The sequence below is a fragment of the Microtus ochrogaster genome, chromosome 2, assembly GCF_000317375.1.
Source record: "Microtus ochrogaster isolate Prairie Vole_2 chromosome 2, MicOch1.0, whole genome shotgun sequence".
Taxonomy (NCBI): domain Eukaryota; kingdom Metazoa; phylum Chordata; class Mammalia; order Rodentia; family Cricetidae; genus Microtus; species Microtus ochrogaster.
In genome coordinates, this window is record NC_022010.1 from 40,259,127 (window position 1) to 40,285,699 (window position 26,573).

The 26,573-nt window shown below is 47.2% G+C and overlaps 1 protein-coding gene across 1 annotated transcript in view; it reads right to left on the reverse strand.

Moving 5' to 3' along the window:
• Positions 1 to 26,573, reverse strand: part of Xxylt1 (xyloside xylosyltransferase 1) — a 124,227-nt gene that overhangs the window by 41,642 nt on the left and 56,012 nt on the right. Inside the window, exon 3 of the mRNA XM_005344809.2 lies at positions 10,495 to 10,627. Within this exon, the coding sequence (XP_005344866.1) occupies positions 10,495 to 10,627 (133 nt within the window). The remainder of the gene's footprint in view (positions 1 to 10,494; positions 10,628 to 26,573) is intronic.

Consider the following 26,573-nt stretch of genomic DNA (forward strand, 5'->3'; position numbering starts at 1 on the left):
CAGGTGTCCCATCCCTGAGACTGTAATCCTATGGAGAGAAGCAGCCAGGCATGGTGGCTCACACCTGTAATTGTAGCACTCGGGAGGCTGAGACAGGAGAATTGCTGCAAGTCTGAGGCTATCCAGGGATACATAGTGAGTTCCTAGCCAGCCTGGACTACCATCTCTTAAAACACAGTGACAGCTATGAGAAAGAAAGGAAGCTGACTAGGAAGGGAATCATGTGAGTCGCCAACCCAACATCTTTCTCAACCTCCTCCAACAGCTCCGCTTACCAGGGAGGAGCATCAGATAGCTCATGACAGGAAAGAGGCAGGAAGGCAAAACACCACTGGTTGCCATCTCTAGAGACTGGCATGCAGGCAGCCCCTTTCATGGGAAAATCCACACTGATTCCCAGCACACCTTCCATGGGAAAACCCACACTGATTCCCAGCACACTCTAAGCTTCCATACCAGGAGGCTGAGACTGCAGAAAAGAGTTAAATGGGGTTCCTGAGTGGTTAGGAGGCAGGCTCTAGAACTCAGACTAAAGGGGACTTCTGCCCACAGTAAATTCTATCACCTTGGGAGGATGAAGATGGGAGGATGGACAGACCGATGAATGGGTGGATGGGTAGATAGGTTGCAAGCAGAAGGCATTACAGTGCAACTTAATGGTAGGAGATGTTGTAATCTAAGCCATGTTGTACATATACCAGTGTTGACGCTATGTATGGCCTACCTGAATATAGTTCACCCTCACCACTAAGACTTCTTGATGTTCAAAACTCTTGGCAATCCCACGCTGATCACAGCACTACTAAGAGAGGAAAAGTAATCAAAGTTGTTTTGCTGCAGAGACATGGAAAGGCTGGAGCAGACATCTGGCTCTCCCAAATGACCAATGACAGAGGTGTGAGGTCATTCCATGAGGCCCGAACACTAGGGCAGGGGCTAGAATGTGTTTAAATGTTCTAGTGAAAGACTGTATTATCCTTAGGTGCAGATACATGCTATGAATTCCAAAGGAGGGGACTCTGCCCCAGGATGCTGGGGAGCTGAATATAAGGCTGCCAATCCACTCAAACCTACACTTTTCTCACTTTTCCTAAGCACAGAGAAGAGCCTAGGGATGCCTTCTACCTAGGCCTTAGGTGCAGAGGCCAGGGACCTAGGAGAACCACACTGTCAAAGCTGAACAGGCAGTGAAGTTTGGGCGCAAGTCTGCAGAGGCATCTCTGCATCAGTGGATGGGAGGGTGATGAAAAGCAGGGAATATGTAACCGGTGCCATCACCCCAACCTTTCTCCCCCCCACCTTCTTGTGGATTCCTCTCCTCCCTTCCTTCCCCATCTAGGCCCTCAACCTCCGCAAAGCATCTTCAGACCTTAACTGGAACATGCTCATCTACAGATTAAGGCTAACACAAGTAAGCTATGGAGAGTCTGCTGACTGACTCTCTATTTTCTTCCAGAACACACGCGATGAAGCAAGCTGCCAGGTCAGACATGCTGAATCTTTCCCGGTAAGACCGGTGCTACACAGTTTATTAGAGATGGGTTGATTGGGATATCAGAATTAGCCAGTAAGGGCTAGAGCTAATGGGCCAAGCAGTGTTTAAAAGAATACAATTGGTGTGTTGTTATTTCTGGTGTAAAGCTAGCCGTGCGGGAGCCAGGCGGGATGAAAAGTAGGCCCGCAGCACCTACTACATGGTGCTTTGTTATTAGTTAAGTCTGAGGTTACTTAGAAAAACATTTAATGGAATTTTTTTAATTATCAATAAGAATCAACAACTATTTCAAGGAATGGGAGGAAACATTTGAAGAACCAATGGACCCAGAAACCATCAGCACCAGCGTCTGAGATAAGCTAACTAAAGCTTCCAAGAGTCCTGGCCAAGGGTGGCAGCAAGTGTGAGCTTTCTATCAGGTTCACCTGGCAGTGGCTGGGCTCCATCTGGCACACAGGTGTGCTCTGTTTGGCTAGTAGATTGCTTGTTAAATTGTTAATATTTAAACATTCCCAACAGAGACTTCAATCTCTTTAAAAGAAAAATCAGATGTGACAACACTGGGCCAATATTCATGTAAAAAACAATAATAATGAAAGGAAAGGAAAGGAAAGGAAAGGAAAGGAAAGGAAAGGAAAGGAAAGGAAAGGAAAGGAAAGGAAAGGAAAGGAAAGACCAAAACAACACCCAAAGCAAAAAATTCAGAAACACCATTTAACAATTCAGTCATAAATCTCCAATTAATTGCTCTCCTTTCCCTCTCCTTCATAATATATATATATATTCAAGAACTTGCATTACTTCCTGGAGGTATTTTCCTGAAATTACACTGTTCGAGGCTGTATCCTAAGTTCTGAGTCATAAAAGGCCCCTTCTGCCTATTATAGTAAGTTACATTCACTAGAATATCAAGCCCCCTTTTGATCCTTGGAATTGATCTGATGTCCTCTCACTTCATAACTTAAAACAAAAACCACCAGCAGCACCAATAGTCCACTCTGGTGTGGGACTGGAGCTCTTCCAGCACGGTCTGCACAGGTGACTGGGAGGCACCTACATGCCACAGCTCGTCACACGCAATCCGTGTGCTCTGTGCCCCAGAGTTCCCCGGGTTCTGGCTAGCAAAGGCAGATCAGACAGCTATTCCCAGCCATTTCAATCTCCTTTGGGCCAAACAGAACAATGGACTCTACTTCTCCCCATCTGAAAACGTGCATTGTTTGATCACAGGCTGATGCTTAACCTTGGACAGCAGCCAAAGGAAGATGAGGCCTGTCTGGAGGGCGGCTGTAGACAGGGTCACACTCTAGTCCTCCCAAACCCTGCTAACAACTTGGCAGAAGAAATAGTCAAAGAAATGTGAGTGTCCCTCTTCCATTCTGGTTATTCCTTCTAAATAGTTAAGACTAATTTTTAACCTTTGTCTTGCTTCAAGAGTATCTTCCAGCTCTCTGAAATGAACTGCAATTACACTATTATGAACATAAAAATCTTGTTCCCTGACAGTCCGAGTAGAGTGCTGGAGTCATATTGCCTTTTTATAGTTTCAAGTTCACAAGCATTGGGCCAGTGGAGATAGGGTGGTTCTGGCAGCAGAGAAATGGTTTCCATGCAGACAGTGGGCTTCATTTTATTAAGGGAGGCAGTAAGTATTTTTACAGGGCCAAGGGGAATCAAGTGGAGGCAGAGAAGCAGTCATATGCACGGCACCTTTCTCCATACTGATGACATTAATGAGGTCCCAGGAGTGTCTCTATGGCTTTCCATTTGTGAAAGTCCATCAGAATGCGCCAGTCTCATAACGAGAGCTCATCTGCACAGGCAGGGACACAGCACGCATCTGGGCCATTCATTATATGCTGAGCACCTCTAGCTCCAGCATAAGCTCATCTCTCACATATAGTGATACAAAAGTTCCAAGGATGGGGACAGATGTGAGGGCCAAGTTCCCGAATAATGGCACATTCACAACTCAGCTCCTAGATGGGATGGGGGGGGGGTGTTTGAACTCAGCCACTCTCAAACAAAGGCAGGAGCCCAGGGACTATCCATAATCAACAGTAAAAGGCTTGTACACACAAGGTGCTCAATTCAAAACCAAGCTTAGTCTGAACACTTGATGTCTTAGTAAAATCAATTCTGCTGCTAACCTGGAGGTACAGGGGCTGGGAACTGAATCTCCATGTCACTTTGTCACTGGAGAAAAGCAGCTGAAACCTGTGTCTGAGGTGGCCCTGGAGCCATCATAAGACATCCTGTGTCTGAGGTGGCCCTGGAGCCATCGTAAGACATCCTTTGCACATAGCTCATCACATTTAACTCAGTCCTTTCCACATGCTGTGTGCCATAGGTTCCTTTCACACACGTGCCACCATGGTTCAGCTATGCTATCCGTGCCACTAGCCACCCTCCCCAAGTCTTTTATGTTGCCTAGGTTGCTAATACGGTTCATTCAGAGAGACATTTATTTGGCATGAATAAAGCTGTTTCGGCCAATGGCTTAGCAAAGTAAAGCCAAGCAGGAAATCCAGAGAGAGAGAGAGAGGGTGGAGTCAAAGAGGTGCCATGTATGCCATGTAGCCGCTGAAGAAGAAAGATGCCAGAACATTACTGGTAAGCCACAGCCTCGTGGCAATACACAGATCAATAGAAATGGGTTAATTTAAGATGTCAGAATCACTGTGGACAGATCCTTGTCTCCTGTAAGATGGTCAGCTTCTGTTCTGCAAACACGCCACCTTACTGAAGGTGTGCAGCAGGGACAATCCGGTGTGTACAGAGGCTGAACTGAGACTGCTCTCTTTGGGGGAGGAGGGAAAGGGAGAACACAGAATTCTACACAATCTCAGTAGCAAGGAAGCTAGAATTTATAGTTTCTCAGTCTTCCCCATGAGGCAAGCAGGCTTGTATGGCAGGTAAGAACTTCCTCAAACAGAGGCAGGGCACTACTAACATTACCTTAGTCCCAGCTTCACGTACGAGGAAACATGGGCTTGGGAGTTAAGTGCTTCCCCTCATACCACAACATTCATCAGTGGCTGAGCTAGGACTCAGGGTAACACTGCTCCTGCCAGGAAGTATAAATATATCATCTAAATTAATCTCCTATCAGCTCTGCTGAGAACAGTGTTATAATCCCTACTTCTCAGCTAAAGAAACTAACCTCAGAGACATTAGCTAATTCTCAAGATCCCATGACTGTAGAACAGCAGCAGTGGGATCTGTCCATGTCCTCCCTTCCTACCCAGCATGCCCCTGAGAGCCCTGTACCAGTTTCAGCCAAGTACAGAGAAGTGAGGCGGACATGTTCATCCTAGCATCTGGAAGGAGGCAAGGCTGGCACAGGTTGTCAACAGAGCAACCATGTGATCCAAGAACTGAAGAAACAGACACTGAAAATACTGACACAAAAGCAAATTCCTGGCTCTGGTGCATGAACTAACAGGACCCCCTGCTGCTCTGCCACAGCTTCATGGTATGTCTAGGCTTGTTCCAGGACACAGTGCCCCCTACCAATAAATCTGCCATTCAGGGGCTTCTCAGGTGACAAGCTCCAAGGCAAAGTGACCTGCTGCTGCCACTCAGGCTCCTGTCTTCTCTGTGTCAAGCACTAGGGTTAGCAGAAGCCAGAGACCTGAAGCTAAGTCATTGCATTACCAGGCTGCCTGGCACTATGGCCTACTCAATAACCTGGGCCAGCTTGGCTCCTAGCTCCTTGCAGGGTGGTCCTCCTTGAGCTAGGCACTCTGAGGCAGAGACCATACTCACGCTAGCCCTGGTTACCTTGCATATCCCACTTTCATACCCTTTGTTACTGCCCAGGCTCTTGAAGGAAAGTCAGATCACTCACCTCTGCTGGAAAGACATTTTCCAAGTGGGGTCAGGGAAACTTGGGGAAAACAAATAAGGTGCTTTGTTGCATGTGATGTTCAGATAAATAACAAATGACTTCAGTTTGGGTGTGTACATACACTATCTAGACACACTATTACACGAAACAATATCTTGTACTCACTGCAAGTTCTACATCCCTGGCGTCCTGTCCTGGCACCTGCTATAGTTAGGGGTCATATAGAATAGAAGTTCATGAAACAAAGGTGATAGATGATGGATGGATAGATAGGCTGACGGAAAGACAGATGAAGGTAGACACATAGATAGATGATAGACGAATAGGTGATAGACAGACAGACAGCTCTCTCCACACAGAGGGAAAACAGAGGATCCTGTGACTTGCAGCATATCCCACAGCTAATTGGTAACACTGCCTTTACATCAGCCGCTCGAGCTGTTCCTAAGATGTCATACTAAATTCTACAGCATGCACATAAGGAAGACCCAAGTGCTCCCCGCACTTCCAATGCATCACAGGAAGCCATCCCACAAGGTCATGCTTGCACACTTCAGGTGTGGGTCTGCAGAGCAGGGCCCAGGGGTCTCTTTCCCTTTGACACCCACCCCAGTCACACAGCACCACAGAGAAGCTCATCAGGGGTCCAGTTCCAGACACAGATGCACAGAAAGGTCAAAGGAGGGAAGGGCAGCATTCTATCCAAGATGACCAGGTCCTTGATTTTCAGATGAAGAAAGTCAAGGTTTGGCTTGACTCGACCAAACTGTGACAGGGATCCACGGAGGGAAGCATCCCCCACCCATACTCCAACATTCCCTGACCCTGCAGCACTGTCCAGAAATCAGTCAGTTTGATGTGTTTGTGAGGAAAAAATGTGAAAAAGCCATTTGTCAAATGCATGGCGGGAAACATTTCTCCCCACCCTTCTGCAAGCCTGAGACATTTAACGACTCACAATAGAGGGGAAGCCACCATAAAAAATGACTTGCTGTGTGCCCTTTGAAGTACAGTAACTGTGGGACAAGTGACTATAAAACCCTCACAGCTGGGGAACTGGAGTCTATTCCTGCTCAGTGAATTTCCAGAACCAAGCGTACTCGCTTCCCCAGTCACGATTCATCCAGGGTTACAGCATTTTCTTATCCATCTCTGAGGATGCTATCAGATTCCATTTGTAACAAGCAACTTGTCCACATCACATCTGGTCACTTGGGGAGGGCTCTGAGTACCAGCTGTTAGGGGAGGGAGTCTGCAGGCTACAGACAGTGCTGATGCCCAAGTTGTGGGTTCCCCATAAACTGTGTTGCCCATGTCTAAGGAACAGGGGCCTAGCATCCCCTCAGAAGGGCCCAGCTTCACCTGTACTTGGGTAGGTACCATTAACTGGACTCTTCTCTTCTTCCGACCTTTTCCTCCTATCACCCAAGCCCCAGCCTCCCTCCCTGGCCCCCAGTCGGGTGACTTCTCCAAAGTAGGGGAGAACCATCAATGATCTTTCAAGTCCCTGGGCTCTCCCGTTCCCATACGGATGAAGGCCATGTGTGTACATACACACGCAAATGCATGTATACTATGTTCCTAGTCTGCCACAAGCCAAGCCATTCTCAGACCCAGCAAACACTAAACGCACACACTGTAACAGGTGATCCCTGGACACCGTAGTGTAGGACACTCATTTGCTACCTTGATTTATTATGAGTCTTTTACGACCTGTAGGGGTAGTTTACGGCTGAGGGTCAATGCATGTTGACTGAGTACCTTTCTTAAGGCTCTGCCAGTAGCAGGTTCTCATGGTCCTCACTGCACACAATGATTAAAATGCAGAAAGTAAGGGAAATTTAATTTGAATCTACCACCCTTCAGGTGTTTCTTCTGGGAAGGCCAGATAATTAAACTGATTTAAGTTCTATCATTATAAAAGTCTAGTTCTGCAGAAAACAAAAATTTGGCCAAGATTATCTGTAAGAAACGTGATGAGGTTTTAATGTATTATAAAGAGCCAACCTTGTCGTGCAGGTGTTGCTGATGTAACCATCTGATAACCAGCCAGTGTAAATGTCCTAGGGCCTGGGTCTGAGCAGGAGGGGATTCACTGCACTGAATGTAGAATTCACTGAATGGCTGAAGGTAGAGCAGGGTGGAGGAGCCATGAGCACCAAAGCTGGAGAGAGAGGCATCAGCATTGGAACCCAATCTTGAGAACTTCACATTCTGTAGTCCACATGGCAGGTTTGCTCTGGGGAACCTGAGTCAGCATTATGTAAGGGGACAGCTCACAAAGCCCCGGGAGTTCTCAGCTCATTTGAGGCTTCGCAGGAATTTCCTGTTACAAGATCTGAGACTGCAAAGAGCCACCACTAACCCAGCCTGTCCTCCTCCTCTATCCCTGGGGGAAACTCAGCTCTGAGTCAAGAGATGCCAAAGCTGGCAGCTCTCTGATGACTTCTCCCAGTATCTGAGCCAGCACAAGGCGGCACAGAACTAAGGGCCCCAGGAGCCCAAAGAAGACAAATTCTAGGTCTTCAAGAGCAAACTTGATCAGAGTTGGCTTTGGGAGAGGCTGTCAATCTACCAGGCAGAGGTGGGGGTGGGGAGGAGTGACTTAGCTGTGACTGGCTCTGAACACAAACTTCCCTCCCTCTCTCTCTCAACATAAAACATGTGCAACACATGTGGACCATGGCGGGGAGTAAAGCACCACCGCACCACCCCCTTTGTACCCAAGACCTGTGCTGGCTTTGGGGAGCATCTCCTTGGTTTTCCCTGTGATTTTTAGCCCTGGTGTTTGCTTGCCTATCACCATACACAGCTACGCGTGATCTTTCTTTTCCTGCTCTACAGTACTCAACTGGGTAGAGACATTTTATTTAACCACTCTGCTGTCAGGAACATTTAAGCAGTGTAGTGAACATTCTGAGCATGTCTCCTGGTTTCTCTGTGGTAACTTGACAAGGAAGTGTCACCTTGGGAGGAAGTGCCTGTTTACCCTGACCAGTGTCCTCAGCTGCTTCTGCTGCTCCCTCTGCACGACTATCCACCCATTCTCCTTTGTTGTGACAGCCACAGTAACAGGAGGTCAGTGAAAACACAGCTCACCACGCTAGAGGGGAAATCCTGACACCGATGCCAGACAAAGCCTAGGATTTTTTAATTTTATTTATTGTTTTATTGAGCTGCATATTTTTTCCTCTCTTCCTTCCTCCCCTCCCCCATGGCTCCAACACTCCCAATTTACTCAGGAGATCTTGGTTTTTTTTTTCTCCTTCCTATTTAGATTCATGTATATCTCTATTAGAGTCCTCTTTGCTGTTTAGGTTCTCTAGGGTCTGGTTATCGTTTGCTTTATGTCTAAAAGCCACGCATGAGTGAGTACATATTATATTTGTCTTTCTGGGTCTGGGTTACCTCACACAGTATGTTTTTTTTTTTTCTAGTTCCATCCATTTGCCTACAAATTTCAAGATGTCATTATTTTTTTATCACTGAGTAGTACTCTTTGTGTAAATGTACCACATTTTTCTTACCCATTCTTTGCTTAAGGCATTCAGATTGTTTCCAGGTTCTGGCTATTACGAATAATGCTGCTATAAACATAGTTGAGCAAATGACCTTGTGGTATGATTGAGCATTCTTTGGGTATATGCCCCAAAGTGGTATTGCTGGTCTTGAGGTAGATGGATTCCCGATTTTCTGAGAAATTGCCCTACTGATTTCCAAAGCAAATGTACAAGTTTGCACTCCCACCAGCAATGAAGGAGTGTTTCCCTGACTCCACATCCTCTCTAGAATAAGCTGTCATCAGTGTTTTTGATCTTGGCCATTCTGACAGGTGTAAAATGGTATCTCAGAATTGTTTTGATTTGCATTTCTTTGATGGCTAAGGATGCTGGGCACTTCCTTAAGTGTCTTTCAGCCATTTGAGATTTCTCTGTTGAGAGTTCTCTGTTTAGGTCTGTACCCCCTTTTTCATTGAATAATGTGATATTTTGATGTCTAGTTTCTTAAGTTCTTTGTATATTTTGGAGACCAATCCTCTGTCAGATTTGGGGTCAGTGAAGATCTTTTCCCACTCTGTAGGCTGCCATTTTGTCTTGTTGACCATGACCTTTGCTTTACAGAAGCTTTTCAGTTTCAGGTGGTCCCATTTATTAATTGCTGCTCTCAGTGTCTGTGCTACTGGAGTTATATTTAGGAAGTGGTCTCCTGTGCCAATGCATTCAAGTGTACTTCCCACTTTCTCTTCTATGAGGTTAAGTGTGGCTGGTTTTATGTTGCGGTCTTTGATCCATTTGGACTTGCTTTCTGTGCATGGTGATAGATATGGGTCTAATTGCAGTCTTTTACATGTTGATATCCAGTTATGCCAGCACCATTTGCTGAATATGCTCTTTTTTTTCCATTTTATACTTTTAACAAAGAAGTAAAAAACCAGGTGTTCGTAGATGTGTCTTGGTATCTGGGTCTTCAATTTGATTCCACTGGTCCTCCTATCTGTTTTTATGCCAATACCAGGCTGTTTTCAGTATTGTAGCTCTATAGTAGAGTTTGAAGTCAGGGATCATGATACCTAAAGAAGTTCCTTTATTGTACAACATTGTTCTGGCTATCCTGGATTTTTTGTTTTTCCATATGAAGTTGAGTATTGTTCTTTTGAGGTCTGTGAAGAATTTTGTTGGGATTTTGATGGGTATTGCACTGAATCTGTAGACTGTTTTTTGTAAGACTGCCCATTTTTACTATGTTAATTCTACCTATCCAGAAACATGGGAGATCTTTCCATTTTCTGACTTCTTTCTTCAAAGATTAAAGTTCTTATCATAAAGGTCTTTCACTGTTTGGTTAGAGTTACCCCCAAGATACTTTATGTTATGTGTTATGTTATGTGCCTAGGATTTTTAACCTTGTGAGCTTAACCAGAGCCAACAACCTGAACAACTGGGCTTTTTGAAGAAAAAAGTCCCAGCATCCCCCCCTCTAGGGGGGCAGCCTCTCCAGCTCTGGAGCAGACCCCTCCCTGCCAGAGTCAGCAGACATGCTTCCAAGTACAGAAACACCACATGCTGCTGCACCCAAGTAGCCGTAAGTGGCAAAAGAGAGGGCAGAATGGGAGGAGCTCCTCAGGCTCCCTCCAACAGCCAGCACCTACCTGTACACCGGCTGCATCTCTCGGGCTATGCCGATAACAGCTCCTGGCAGGAAGTTGTCAAACTCCTCGAACAGCTCTCGGATGTTGGTCTTGTACTTCAGGTCAAGGTCCAGCTGAATGATACGTAGGATCTCTGGAGGAGTAATTTCAAAACAGGACAGTAAGATTAGGTATGCTACCATAACTCTGTAATCCAGCTACTTACTCGGGAGGCTGAGGCAGGGGGATTGGGGATTGGGGATTGGGGATTGGGATCTGGGATGGTCTGGGATGTATAATGAGCCTTAAAAATTAAAATGATAAACACAGGCCTACATCCTGGGAGAGTTGGTGCCTAACAGAAAGTAGAGAACACACAAGGCTACTGGATTGTTGCTGTAGTTGTTGAATGATGCAAAGTCACTTTCAGCAACCTGAAACCCTAACTGCAGAATCCATTCTGTTCAATCCCAAGGGCCCCTATGTCCATCTAGCCTCTGACTAGGCGAGTGTCTTAGAAGGTACACACTATGGACCCCTGGGTAAACCCAAGGCATCCAGGTGATTTCACTTTGGGGTAGAAGTGTCAGAGACTGCCAGACAAGAAGGATAAAAGATACTATCACCTCAGGCCTGGATACAGACATCCTGTAAACCTCTGGAAGAGGAGGATTTGGGCTGGGTCCTATGCATGGACAGGAATGGGTGGGTGAAGTAATATTCATGCCCAACTCAGAGTGCTGGGGTGTCCTGTCCCCCCCCCATTCCCACCCCTGCTTTCAGAAACCCTTTCTAGCCTGCTCAGCTGCAGGGCATCACTGCTCCCTGGAGGACAGAGACCAGCACTTGGCCATTTTGGCCTCTGTCAGTGGTGCAGAATTTGGCATTTGACACTGGGGGGGGGGGGGCGCTCCAGGAAGCAATAGCCATTCTTTAAGTTGGTTTACAGAGAAATCACAACTTGTCAGAAAAACTGATTCATTTGTTACTTGTTCTGTTTTCCTATGCGAGACAGAAACAAAGCCTTCATTGATATTCTATGTGACTTTTCTACAACATAAAAGAGCCAAAGTTACAACAGATGAGAATCCAGCTGCTCAGGGCAGAGCAAAGCCAGAGAGCAGCAAGCTGCCGGCTCTGGGTGTAGGGCTGGGAGGAAGGTCTGCCCAGGCAAATGAGGACCCCACGGCTGCCAGCATCACACTGCAACCCCCACACGAGGACTAAAAGAGGCTGTTTCCTCCCGCAGCCATAAACAATGTCAAAACCAAAGCCTGGAAGCCGGAGCTGCCTGCTAATAACCAGGGAGTCTTTGTGTCTAGAAGCCTTAGCGGTGACTCTGCCGGCCTGGGGATGAGGCCCTAAGCCAAGGGTGGAGAACAGACACAGGCCACAGGGGTCCTGCTGCTCTAGAAGGCGGTCTGGGACACAGGGGAAGGACCCTGATGACAGCCCTAGGGAAAGACAATGTTTGTCAGGAAAGAATGTCCTTGCACGAAAGTTACAGTCCCCAAGTTCTTCAAGTTCTGCTGAGACATCCCCAAAACACATACATTTTCTCCAGACATTTTTCTTTCTTTTTGTCCATTGTCTGTGGCATGAGCATTCACACCCATATCTCAAGTAGCCCTTACATACAGCAAAGCAGAGCCTTAGGGAGAGAGGGACAGGACACACTACCATCTCCAGCAGCAAAATCCTATCACCCTGATTCTGTGAATGAAGAAGACAGAGACTAGGACATTGACCCTTGATAATGACTGGGCTGTGAAGGTAAGAAAGGCCTCACCTCCACATCCCCAGGGAGGACTTCTGTCAACCACAAGGTAGCTCTACCCACTAATGTACAATTCCCAGTTTTAGAAGAACTAGTGACTTAGAAAGGTTAAAAAACAAGGGGCTGGAGAGGTGGAGAGGTGGCTTAGTGGTAAGAGCACTGACTGCTCTTCCAGAGATCCAGGTTCAATTCCCAGCACCCACACAACAATTCAGAAGCATCTGTAACTCCAGCTCCAGGGGATCTGACACCCTCTGTCCTCTGCAGACACTACACGTACACGGTGCACAGACATACATGTAAATGCACATAAAATAAATTTAAAAAGTATAATAGACAAGCCAGGCATAGTGGCATATACCTGTAATTTCAACACTTGAAAGATAGGGGCAGGAAGATCAGGAGTTTACAGCTAGCCTCAGCTACATAGCAAGTTTGAAGTCAGTCTGGGCTATATAAAATCTCCTCTGAGAAATAAAAGGTTAAAAACCAGGAGCCTCACTCAAAAAGTCAATGGTGGAGTGACAAAGGAACTCCGACTTGACTCTGAAGCCAGTACCCCAAGCTCCTTCCATATGATCCCTCTGAGCAGAGGGGCTCACATGCAGATTCTTGATCCATCGCTCACCACCCCAGGAACACACAGAAGGACTGAAGGCAGCCAGAAAGAAATCACCTCGGGCAATCGCCTGGCCAAAAGTAGATTTCAAGGGAAGCAAACAAAGCAATTATGGTAATTTCACTGTACTCACTGATACGGAAGTCATCAGTGGTCAGCCCATCCCTTGCCATGTGCATCCTCTGCTGTCCAGGCACCACAGTCTTAGCGTTCTGCTGCAGCTCTGTGCAGGTCCCGGTGGACAAATATGGCCTCATCTGTCCCGCACTGTCAACATCTCCAGTCATCCATCACTGCCTCCTCCTAGAAAGTGCAACCTAGAGGACGGGTGTGCACTGGGAGGGCAGAGCAGACATCGATGTCCCTTTGCTCAGTGGCTGTACTAATCTCGGTACTGGTCCAATTTTAGTATTTAGGTTACTAAGGGAGTACTGGATCTTCCTGAAGATCCCCGTCTCCCTCACTGGTACCGTTCCTGTCTGAATGGGCCCCTAATGGGCTCATAACCTGAGCACTTCCCCTTAGGAACATTTCTCTTAGGGAATGTAGCCCACAACACAGGAATCTGAGATCCTTGAGCACTGCTTATAACTCATCCTTAAAACACCTCTCAGAGAGGCAGCATCCCCCGTGTCAGTCCTGCATCCAGGGAGGTAACTGGCTGAAAAGGAGAACTGGTCCAGCTCACCATGGAGTCACCCTTCACCTGGAGGCAGAACACCAGACCCAGGCTGGGCAAAGGACACCCTCATCTGTTCAGGGAAGTCCACAGCCCTGGGCAGCCTGCACTGCCACATGGGCACCCAAGCAAAGACCCTTCTTTTATAAAATGAGCAAATAAGATGCCAATGCCACTGCTGAAGAGAAGCTGGTGCCTACGAAGAGCACTGCAGCTCATCAGGATGGGACTGCTTAGCGACCTGCTACACAAACTCTGGTCTCAGCAGTTTTCTCTCTATGGGAACTACATATGGGTGGTCAGATAGGGAACACAGGACTATGAAAAGAAGGTTCCTATCTCGGGACAACTGTAGTGACAACCTCAAGAAGATACTGGTGGGAAATGGAGGTAAGACCACACAAACTAGGGACTGAATGAGATGATGGTCCCTAATGCAAAGGGAACACGAAAGCTGTGATGTGTAAGAAGGACTTTGGAGAGAACAGCCGAGGGGGTGTCTTAAAAGCGTGGGTATTGTTCAGGCTGGCGGGACATCCTCCATCCAAATACTGTGAGAAGATGACAAAGAGGAGGCCAGAATACTCTGAGATGGCAGCTCTGGAGAGGAAGCCTTGTGGGATAATCTTTTGCACCCTGTGAAGTTGTCTTTGCCAAGGTGCCTTCTGATTGGTTTAATAAAGAGCTCGATGGCCAATAGCTAGGCAGGAGAGAATAGGCCGGACTTCCAGGAAGAGAGAGGAACTTGGAAGAATCTAGGATTTCACCAGCAAGATGTGGAGGAGGAGACATACATTATGGAGGAAAGGTAACAAGCCATGTGGCAAAATATAGATTAATATGAGTGGTTAATCTAAGTATAAGAGCTAGCTGTGAACAAGCCTAAGCTAAGGCCAAGCTTTTGTAATTAATAAAAAGTCTTCATGTCATTATTTGGGAGCTGGCAGTTACCACCACCAGAGAGTCCTACTACAAAGCCTGGTAATAACTGAGGTCAACCTACCCATTTCATGTGTCAGAAAACTGAGGGCCATCAGGACACTCAAGCGAAGAAGCAACGTTAATCCCAGAACTCAAATTCCTACCTCCTCATCCACCCTCTCCTAATGTGGACCATAAAATCCTAGAGAGCAAAAATAAAAATAAAAAAATAAAAAAAGTGTCATGACCTATCCCCACCAACCACAACCATGTAAATGTGAAGATGAGTAAGGAGTCCGAGAACAGAAACGAGACCTTCATGCTCCGCACAGCTCTAGCCACGTCTTCCACATCCTCTCGGCAACTGAGAAACCAACAGTCTTTACATCCTCAGGAATACACCTGGCTTGTGATAAATTCAAAGGGAGGCAGAAGTCACACTGAACATTCTAGACCCAAGGGTGCCCATGGAGACCCTGCCTCATTGCCTGGTGTGCAACCCCTGGCAGCCAGTAGTCAGTCACTTGCTGACCACGACCACCCTCCAGGCTTATTCCTAGAAAAGTACCCATTTCTGCATCCAGTGAACTGAGCCTTCCCGCAGATCCCATACTCACAAACCTGCCCGTGTGTTGGCACCACATGAGTAAGAACTCAAGTACTGATGGGTGCCTGTGGCATTGTCTCCGTTGGGGGATGCTGTCCTGTATACAGTGCATAGTTCTCGGTGGCCCCAGCATCTGAGGAGCACAGCTGTACTGAGTATTCGCCCCCAGGGAGCTCCACGGTGGATTGGCCTTCTGCGGAAGACTGAGCATGGAGCACTATCTGGCACCCCCACTGTGGGGTGGCAGTCAGTGTCAAACGGTGGTCCTTATGGGGGATGAGAGTCTGGCAAGCCAACGAAGGATGGTTGGGAGGAGGTGAAGAATTCCAGGGGGCTCTCTGGTGTGGGCTTCATGTTCACAGAGATATGCCTGCTCATCTTCACTCTCCTGACTCCAGTCTCTGGCCAAAGAGACAGCTCTAACTAGACCTTGGCTCTACTAAGCTTGAAAAGAAGGACACACGGAGCACTCTGGCTACCAATGTGGCTTTCTAAACCTCTGTGAGCCCATCACTACCATCACGGCTGCCCTAGCAGCCCTCCATCAGAGTTCCTCACTGTCTATGAACTGAGCAGGCCAATGCCTGCTGCTAGGGTTCAAGGCCAAGCCAGGCAAGGTGGGACTCTGCCACAGAAGGCCAGTCATGACATCCAGACTGGCTGGGACAGCCCCAACTCAACAATGCCCTGTGGAAACAGGCTAGGAGCAAGTCATCAGCTTCCAATTAAGTCAGCCACATGCGCATCATCTGACTGCGGATGAAATGACAAGCCAGACTGAATACTTAATGACACCCCAAAACAAACAAGAGAAAAAAGTCCCAGAAAGAAAAAAAAAAAGAGAGCTCACTCCTTTCCTCCCCCTCCCTTCTCCTGTCCTTAGAAACAATTCCTGGCAGACACATGCTAGCACACACGAAACAATAGGCAGCACGAAGGGTCAGGAAGGGACGAGGAGAGTCGTGTAGGGGAGGGAAAGGCCTTCCCAGAGGAGCAAGCTAACAGGCAGACATCTTCCTCTCTGGAATCTGCTTCTACTGAAGAGTTCCTAGATATGAGCATTTATAGCATGTGGGGAGCTCACTGATCATAGCCCCAGCTGGCTTCCCAGTGGCCACTGAAGGTCTGCAGAGAAAGGAGATGACATCCACCTGTGTGACTCTAGGGTTTGGTGGCACTGGAAGCAGATGCCTGGAGAGCAGCTTGGTCTTCCTGTCCAGAAACAGGGCAGCAATTTGTCACCTGCCTTATCACACCTGCTGCTTTTTATTGCTTGGGCAGAACCTCTGACCGGCAGGAGCCAGAGATGTCCCCTACCCAGGAGAGGATGCTAGAACCTAGATGGGATGTTTGGGAGACTGCAGGGCCAGTCCTGTTTCTTACCAGCCTGGCTTCTCCCTAGGGGGTGCTGTCCAAGCATGAGAGGGATGTGTACCCGAAAGGGACTTAGGTGTAGAGTTGGCCCTGATGGTTTTCACATCCAGCAGAAAACTTGGGTCCCATCTGGCTCTGGCCCTGACTCTCAACACACCCTTCAAGATTCAGCTGGTTTGCGATGCCTGTCCAAGGCCTTGGGCACTGGTCAAATACACACTTCCTCTCTAGAAGCAGGAGAAGGTTCCCATGTTGGCCATGCTGGGGTCTCTACCTTTGCTGACTCAGCTAAGGGAGTACTAGCACCTCCTACTTCCAACGGTGGGACCACAGGCTCAGCGAGGTATGGCAACTCACTTCAGCCCAGAAAGAAGGCAACTGCACAGGACCTTCCTCGGCTGTCTGAGAAAGGCCTCTATGATCCTGTTGTTTAAACAAACTTTCCACATGAAGAGCCGAAACAGGGGACACCTCCAAGTGAGACTCTACAGACAGGGAAGGGCTCCTCACTTCCCACAGCTGGCTCCCCCACGACTCTCATCTCTGAGGAGTTTGAAGGCTATGGGATTTCCCTTCACTGAGCAGAGATCACTGGAGAGAAAGTCCTGGAAAAGGGGGCGGGGGTCTCATGCCAGCAAATGGAAATCTTCAATGGCGATAGCCAACATGTGCACATCTATTGCACACACACCAAGATTCAAACACAGGTGAGAGTGTCATTATTATTTCTACCAGACAAGTGAAGACATGGAGGTTAAGTCAGGTAATCACGTTGCACAGCTGGGAAGCGGAATTCACAGCAAAATACACTGGGCTCCAAAGTCTTCACCCCCATAGTCTGCCTTCCAGATGGATGCCAAGGAATGGCCAGCTCTCAGTAACACGGGTGCTGGTCTGTGGAAAGCCCAGCCTTCTGTATACGAATCTATGATTTCCACATTAACAGCTGTCCGCACCTCCCAGGGAGGAGCACCTAAGAATGATTAATGCACCCTGTGAGCAACCCTGGTAAAGGCTTGGGGGTTGAAATTAATGTCCACAGTCAACTTGATCTATTAGCTATACAACAAACTAGCCTTCTGGGAATGTGGCATGGAAAGCTGGGTGCTGGCTACGACTCAGCCATGACATGGTTTATAGCTCCCAGATCCTGCTGTGAAGACCAAACAAATGACTATGGAAAGATACAGGTTTTGGTTCTGCAACAGGACAACACCAGTCTTCTTCCTCCCCCCTCAGCTCTCTAACTAGGTAGAGTATAGAACAGAGTTTGCATTGAACTGGGCCAAACAATGAGAGATACAACACCCAGTCTCAAACTTCTCACTTCTATTGCTCAGATGAAATTTTAGCTCAGACACATATTTTGTTACCTGCAAATCTGCCATTTCTAGAGTAAGGAGGCCCCATGGTACCTGCGAATCTTTCCATATATATCTTTCTGGTACCTGCCAGAAACAGAGTGGTGTGTGTGTGTGTGTGTGTGTGTGTGTGTGTGTGTGTGTGTGTGTGTGTGTGTCTGTCTGTCTGTCTGTCTGTCCATCCGTCCAAAGGCTTGAGCTCTCCGTATTTGGGACAGAGCACACTTCACTTGGTTCACAGGAGTTGTTAAACTGATGGACTGATGCCTGCTAGTTCTCTCTACTACCAGCAGGATTTTTCAAGAACCCTCTGGAAACAGAAGCTGTAGAATTCAGTCCTCTTTAGATAGACTTAACAGATGTGTTCTGACATAACGGTTCAGTTACCACTGGTATGCCCAAACCAGCCCTGTTCAGCTTCCCAAATTCCCCATGCTGAGATTCTCAGTGGAGTCCTGGGGCCCTTGTTTCTAACCCTCTGTATTTCTGTCTTTCCCTGCTCCGACCACCTTTTCCTCTGCTGCTGGCAATGCATGCAGCCTTTACCATAGAAAGATTTAATTTGAAAGCAGGAAGCCAGCAAGTCTTGCCCTGCCACCTGCAGCTCTCCAGCCTATATGGCAGCTGACTCTTTCTCCCGCCTCTGTGCCCAGCCAGTCCATTAGGGTCTGTCTATCACCGCTCTAGCCCTTCTGTTTCCTCACATAACAAAAACAAGACTAATTCAGCAGTATCTTTGTAGTATGCTGCAATTCTCAAAGTGTAATCCCACCTCACAAAACTTCCCCTTATGTTAGTTAATTTAATCCTTACAAGAACCCTGGTCAGATGTGACGGCTCAGATACATATTAACCGAGCAGCATGGAAAGAAACGATGTTTGAACCACAGAAGACACAGCTGAGTCACTCAAGGATGGTATGGTTGCCCCATGGCTTGTCAAGAGGCCAGGGTCCTTCTGTTTCCCAGGCTACTGCCCCAGATGTGGCTTCCATCCTACAGGTCACCTCCTGGTATTAGACAACTACTGACTCTAGTCAGCTTGACTGTATTCCAGGCAATAGAAAGGGAAAACAGAAAGGTCATCTCCTGCTCTGCTCCCTCCAGTGAGAAAGACCCTATAAAAACCTCCCTTTTAAGAAATTTTGTTTCTTTCTATACCTTAAAAGACAAAATGTAGTCCTGTGGCCAGGATTCTATGAGATACCTTTGATGGCACAATGCTGCAGCCAAATCAATGGAATTCCATTATAAGTGAAATAAAGAGACAGGAGTAGCCACCACTGCTCCCTACTGGACAGATGAGAAAAGCTAGAGATGAGGTTTAAGGTCACAGTCAATAATGGCACACCTCACTCCAGCCAGAGTCCTTCCCTGTGTCTGCAGAGCTGGCTTGCAGGGGAGGGGCTTCTGCTGATCCCATCCTGCTTTCCTCCCTCTCCCCTTCCTACTTCACCCCTTTCTGTACTTGTGCCTCTTAGAACCAGAAACAGATGTTCATTAGGTGACCAAGCCAGAGATAACCACGTCTCAGGGCCTTCACAGTAGGATCACAAACCCAGAACTGGTTCTGGAATCCTGTAAGACTCCACACAGAGATGATTGGCATCTCCCGAAACGGCTTCTGATGGTGAACGTCTTGCACAGCACCACCTTGTTCCACTGGAAAGTCACACTCTATACACTGCGTGATTGTGTGCTGGACACAGATGCTTACCCACAGCACCTTACTATGGTGCCTGGGCAAGTCTGACTGTGTGCTGGACACGGATGCTTGCCCACAGGTATGTCCACAGGGCAAGCAGAATTGAACCAATGTGAGCCACTTTTTCAACAATGGCTACTGCTAAGGACCATTCCCTCACCTTCTAAAGCAGGAGGAAAAAAATCACCATTTTCATGTTTTCCTTAGCAACACTTAATCACCCAAGATAGTCAGAAAACTGACCAGTAAATGGCTCATCAGTCTCTTGGCAAAATGCAAGGCTATAATAGTAAAAGATATTATATTTGTATTTTATACTCTACTTTAAAGCAATGGCTGTGAGCATCTATAAAATGTGCCATTTACGGCATGCACCCCTTACAACAGAACTTACTGCCTCATTTTGCAGTTTCCTGCTCTCAGCACAAAGTCCCACTGCCCCCACCCCGGCCCCATTTTCTGCACAGCTCTCTGAATCTGACAATAACGGTGCAAAGGTGGAACAGCTGGAGCCTGGCCTTGTGCCAGTAGTCAGGTTCTTTCCTCCGAAGCAGGAGTTCCACTGATATGCACCAAGAAGCCCCCTTTATAACTTCCCATAACACCGTCCATAACTGCAAAGAGTCTATCAAACTGTACTTAAGCATGAATTCATTCAGTTTCTGGTTTCAATTAAATTTTAGCTTAATTTAATTAATTTTGTTTTTGTTTTATTTATTAAAATTAAGTTACTTGTTTTAATTTTAATGAAGGGCTTAATGTACAATGCCAAACTGACATGCCACAGTTGAAAACAAGAGAACAAAAGGATCTCAAGCTCTTCAACATTTCAGCGCACACCTCAGGAGAAAGACATGGGGAGCGGACACCAGCTGAACCAGGTGGATGCCACCAGCTCAGTCCATCAACCCCACAGTCCCGGTCAACATTTGTCAGCTGTCACGAAACAAAAATAAAAACCCTGGCCCAGGATCGCATGCAAACAGCTGTCACATCGCCATAATTCTTCGGTTTTGTCCTTGCTTTCCGTCACCTGGGACAACTTAAGGAGCATCAAGCAATGATTTCAGAAAGGTCCCTGGGTTTGGGTTGGCCTGGTGATTTTGCACTCTGGTTGAGGACACCCTGGAAGCCAAGCTGGGTCCCTGTCTTGTGTGTTTGTACCGCCATTACTGATTTTACCTCTCACCCCTGCAATGCTCCTCTGTCTTTGTAAACCAGTGTTTTGTAAGGAAACACTCTGAGACTATGACAATGTCCTTCCTTGACAAGGTCTTAACCTCTTTGGTTTTACCCCGATGACGTCTGTCTACACACATGGCGACTCTACAGTTGCCGTGGCCCTCTGCCACCTTCCTTTCTTCACGGCTGGCATTCTACAGCAAGGAAGCACTAGCTTTCGAGGATCCCTCATTTACAGCGGTTGTAGCAAACAAAAGCTTTCTGATAAGAGATTCTGCTGCTTCCCAGTACAGGGGAACAGGACAAGGAACCTGGGGGTGATTGGTCCCGGCACCTGGGCCATTACTGGACTCTGGGAGCTGCAGACTGCCTTGGAAAATCCCAGCAGCACCAGGCTTATGACTGCTGTCCATTCTCACGGCAGTCAGTGTCAGTGGAGGTAAAGTGTTTTAGCGGCAATTTTAACCACAATACCAAATTTTCTTTTACATGCTTGGCTTTTAAAGACTCTATACAATGAGTTCTACTTTATTTAGTGAAATATGAACCTGGGAGATTCGAGGCAAACTCAAAACAGCACAGATACAACACTGGACAGAACCAATACACTACACTGTATTGACCTCACCAATAGCCAGCAAAGGCCACAAAGCCACATAGTGTGCCAAGCAATGTGCAAAGCGCAGGGCTCGGAAATGAATGGCATTCTGCCTAACCTCAAAATGCAAATACAGGACTCTCATCACACATTCTCTGCTGCTGTTTCCATCTCGTCCTGGCCTGAAGAGTAATGGCCTTGCTCATTACACCCAGCAAGCACAGGACGTGGCTGATCCTGATACTGGGTTGTGTGGCAGCCTGAGGGAGGGTAATCAGGACCAGGATCAGCCTGCATCCGCTTTATAACTGAGGGACAGGCTGTGCTCTTATCACCACTCCTCATGACCATTTAATATCAGCAAGTGACAGCTAACATTTACTTAGTACCAACTATGTGCAGACTGGAATGTTTTTCAATGCCCTCCTTTCCATTTTACAAATGTTTAAAAACTGAAGTTCACAGCAGCCAAAAACCTGCCTACAGTCACACAGCAGAAGCCCAGCTGGCTCCAAAGTCTGAGATGTTTTTGCCTCGAGCATTCTTTTCACCTGGGATTACTTCTAAATCTGCCCCATGCTTTGCCAGGTATTTGTGTAGCAAACCACTAACTGAAAATAGCAATGGTGTCAGAGAGCAATTAGCCCTGCAGATCAACACGGCTTAGCTGTGTGGATAGTTCTCATGTAGTCTCATGTGCCTATTACAAATGGCAGGAGGGCTGCAGCCATCAACAAGGTTGGCCAGGCTAGGTATCCAAGATGACCTTGCATGTTGTCAGCAGTTGGTGCTGGGTTCAGCTGTGGCTGTGAACCCCAGTGCTCTCCCAGGGTTCCAGCTTCGTCTGGTATGGCTGCTGGGTTCCAAGAGAGGCTTCATCAAGACAAGTGTTGGGCAAGTATAATAAGGTTTAACCACAAGGTGTCTTAGTACCTAACCTTGAGAGTTAAGGAACATCACTTCCACTGTATCCTATTTTCATAAACAAGTAAGAGAGGTGGCTCAATTCAAGGAGAGAGGACCATACAGGGGTGAATGCTGGGAGGCACTGAGCATGAGGTCATCTGTAGCAACTACCCTTGGCCATAACAGAATTCTAGATTATTTTAAATTTTCTTATTATACTCTCCCAAGTTTTCTACAATACATACTCATTTTTGTAATCACAGAAATAAATCAATACTTAAAGTTATGTAATATTGTAACACATGATTTTTAGTATGTAAAACACATTAGTATATGTATAGTGTGTGGATACACCTACATGCAAGTAAAACTAGCTGAAAATGTGCTAAAATGTTACTTTGGAAATGCCTAATTACTTTTAAAATATGTTTAATCTTTTAAAAGTGGTGTATATTGCCTTCAAATTAAATTTTTAAAGACATTAATTAATTACTCCAGAGAAATACCTGTTTTAGGTCATGATCTAAGGTTTTGACAGGACCTCGGCTTTCTTTAAGTTTCTGTCTTCAAGTGGCCGGAATCTTAACCATTTTCCTAAGCCAAGATCATGTAGATAGTCCCAGCTTCCTGCTCCAGCACAGGTCATTCACTGTCTTCCACACACCCCTTTTCAAAGCAAATGCCCACAGCAGATGGGAGTGCCTCTGATTTAACTGTGCTGTGTGCTCCACCCCAATCCCTGACAGGCACATGGCAATGGCAGTATGTTTGGTCTCAGAGACGGTGACAAAAGCCACATCTGCTGGAACAAGTCTTTCTCCCAAGTGTGAATTTGTGTCCCCAGAGCTCCAAGAGGAGCCTAACACTGAGGGAGCAACCTTAGAGGCAGGTGAGGATGCAAGATCATGACTGGCAAGTTCAACCAGGGGTCCACGGAGGCCACTCAGGCCAAGCAGCCTCTTCCATCAGATATCAATGCCACATCAACCTGACCGAAGACAAGGAGGGCTGAAGATGATTGCTAATGATGCCACTGTCTAAACACAGACCCAACATCCTAAGCAGGCTCTGTGGATAGTAGCGGGCTTGCTAGAGCTGAGCATGGAGAGCAAATATGACTGGGCAGAAGACGCTAGGCAATGCCAGCCTTCCCAAAGGAGAGCAAGCTGCCAGCCAAGCATGGGTCTCTTCCCACAACCCACGCACACCCGTGCTCTAGGGGCCCAAGGAGGCAGATTTGTGGAGTTAGTCCATGCTATTTTTACCAGGTCACTTTCCAACCATAAACCCACACTTCACATTTCATTGTTTTGGGTGGATTAAGAAATTCCACTTGGCCTTTCTTGTGGTTGAATTTCCTGCATGCCTGTCTAAAGGGAAAACTCCGGCATTCCTATGGAAACAAACAACATTTAACCTATTCTTGGGAGCTGGTGTGGAGGGTTTTGGTGTGGTGTTTCTAGACTATACTACTACTCTGATGGGACAAGGATCCATTCCCTACTTCTCTCCATACCAAAGAAGGAAGATTCCCACAGGTCTGCATTTTAGGTTCTGGTTCCTGAATACAGGGCAGGGAAGTTTACTTTGAAAATATTCGAGAGTTGGGAAGATGGCTCAGTGGGTAAATCGTGAAGAATAAGACCTAAGTTTCAACTCCCCATATGCTCAGCACTCCTGAGAATAAGCCAGGCATGATAGCACATGTATAAAACCAGCACTTGAGGGTGGAGCTAGACAGATCTTAGGGAATTGCCAGCCAGAACTGCAGCTAAAAATTGAGTTTCAGGAGCTGGAGAGATGGCTTAGTGGTTAAGAGCACTGACTGCTCTTCCAGAGGACCCAGCTCAATTCCCACACCCACATGGCAGCTAACAACTGTCTGTAACTCCAAGATCTGACAACCTCACAGAGACATACATGCAGGAAAAATACCAAATGTAACCAAAATAAAACATTATTCAAAAACATTGAATTCCAGAGACCTTCTCCAAAAACTAAGGTGAGAAAGGAAAGATAGCCACCCTCGGGCCCCCATACATCCCCGAACTCACAGAAGAGTACACGCACACTCTCAGTTCCAGGCTGAAGTGCCTCTGTACAGTCAGACAAGAGTTATCTGCGGCACTGCTGGAGTCCCGCGTGGCAAATATATGGGTGCAGAGAGTTAGGGAGAACTGACCAATTTTACGAGGATTCCCAAATAACTTCAATGACAAGGCTGGGCACAACCCTGTGAACACAAGAAACACTGGGCATACAGCGAAAGAAAACAGCCATTTTTCTTGATCCAGGCCAATGTGAGTTTTGTTTTCTATTTGAAATGTTCACCTCGTTCCTCGCTTGTCCAGTCAGAACGTTCACATTACATTCCTGTAATGCGAACAAGACCTGTCAAAACCACTCTGCTCAGGATGAATGGCGACGCTCTGCCCAAGGCCAAGCCCTTCTCTTTTCCTTAGGGAAACCAGAATGCGCCCCCCCCCCCATTTCCTTCTGTACCTCATGAGGAGTTTGCAATGTAGTAATGGAAACAGAAAGGAGAAGTGGCTGGAAAATCAGTCTGCTCAGGAAGAACCACTCCTCAGAAAGCTGACAGCTGGCACAGCTGGGAGAGGGAGGAATTCCACGTTCTCTATGGATCTGGAGGCTTGGCATTTTGAGCTAGACCCTCTGAGTGCAGCAACAGCCACAGCAAGCAACATGACTCGTGGAACTGGGACACAGAATGCTTTCCCTGGGCACCACTGGGAGCTCTGCATCCTGTCAGTCAGATCACATATTATACGCCCTCCTATGTCCTAGACACTATTGGTGCCCGGCAAAGAAGCAGGAAAGAGCTGGTGCCCAGGGAATTAGTGGTACTTTGTTCAGGAATGGTGGTGAGAGGAGGCAGGGGGGAAGAATGAGGCAACCCTATTTGGAAAACCTGTCCATCTCCCTCCCCAAGAATGTTTTCTGAGCATCCTAGGCCCTCCAGACTCTACCCCTAAGATGAGCAATGTGAGGGATGGGATAGAGCACCCAAGTCCAGAGAGCTGCATCTCCCTGGGTTTTAGGTCTGTGACTCAACTTCTGGGGCAAGAGTCTAAGGACAGAGGGTGCAGTGCCTGCTTAAGGACAGAAACAACCAGGGAAGACTTAAGGAATACCATTCTTTCTTCCTCTGCGATGTCGCTCTTGGCCTTGCCATCACAATCTGGTTCTGTTGCTAGCCTGGCTCTACTTTGTGCTATTAACATACTCTCACCAACTGAGCAGAGAACAGCTGCACATCCAGGCAAAGCAGGCACAATGAGGCTAGACAAAGCCACCGGAGCCCACTCTCCACCTCCATCCCGCCCACAGCTTGTACCCAGCTGGGATCAGGATGAATAGCCTTCTCAAGTGGTGACAACAGACAAGCGGTGATGGAGTACTCTCTGCGGCCTCTCAGCCAGCTGGAGGAAACAGAAAGGAGAGGGGCAATGTGGAGGAGTGGAAGGATGGGGAATTTACCCAGTCAGGTGAAGATACATAAGACACCCTGCACTCTGATTGTTAGGAGTGCATTGACAAAACACAAGTGGAAATTATGTAATGGCCACAAGAGAAGAGTACTCTGAGAAAGTTTGTGCTGAGGCCTAGAGAGGACCAGACAGAGCCGTGAGCAGTGATGGAAGGCAACCCAGTTAGCTTGGCCTCCATAGCAAACACTACCCAGTAGCTTAGTTGATGGTCCTTTATATTACTAAAGTTCTGCACTGTCAGTCCAAGATCACAGCTCCCATGACTAGGGCCAGATGAGGCTCTTCCTGGCTTGGAGATGGTAACCTTCCCACTGTGTCTTCACATGGTCTTTTCTCTATGCTTGTGCAGAAAGACTGAGCCCCCCAGTGTGTCCTCCTCCATAAGTACTATGACCCCACAGGGCCAACTCCTATGGTGACACCTCTAACATCATCACATTGGGGTTCAGGCTTCAGAATTTGAATTTGGAAGATACAATTCAGCTCCCAACAACAGTTTTGAAACCAATATATTTCTATGTATGAAGCATACATTACAAACTATGGAGGATCCAAGTGTAATACCTTCCTAGGTTATCATAAGGTCAACAGGATTGGCCTACATACTGGCCAAGTTCTCCCAAGCAGAAAAGTAGGTCTGAAACTGTCAGGATAATTATGGCTGTAACTTAAAGCCACAGTTCAGAAGAGATGAGCACAAGGCCCCTGTACTCTCTGGACAGAGGACAGGGACAAAGCACCCACCCAGGGTCACCCAGTCTCCTTTCTGGGCATCAGTAAATCTGCCCAAGGTCCCTGGATAGGAACTCCCTGTCTTGTACTGCCCAGCACAGAGGGCTAGCACTGCACAGCGTGGCACATCC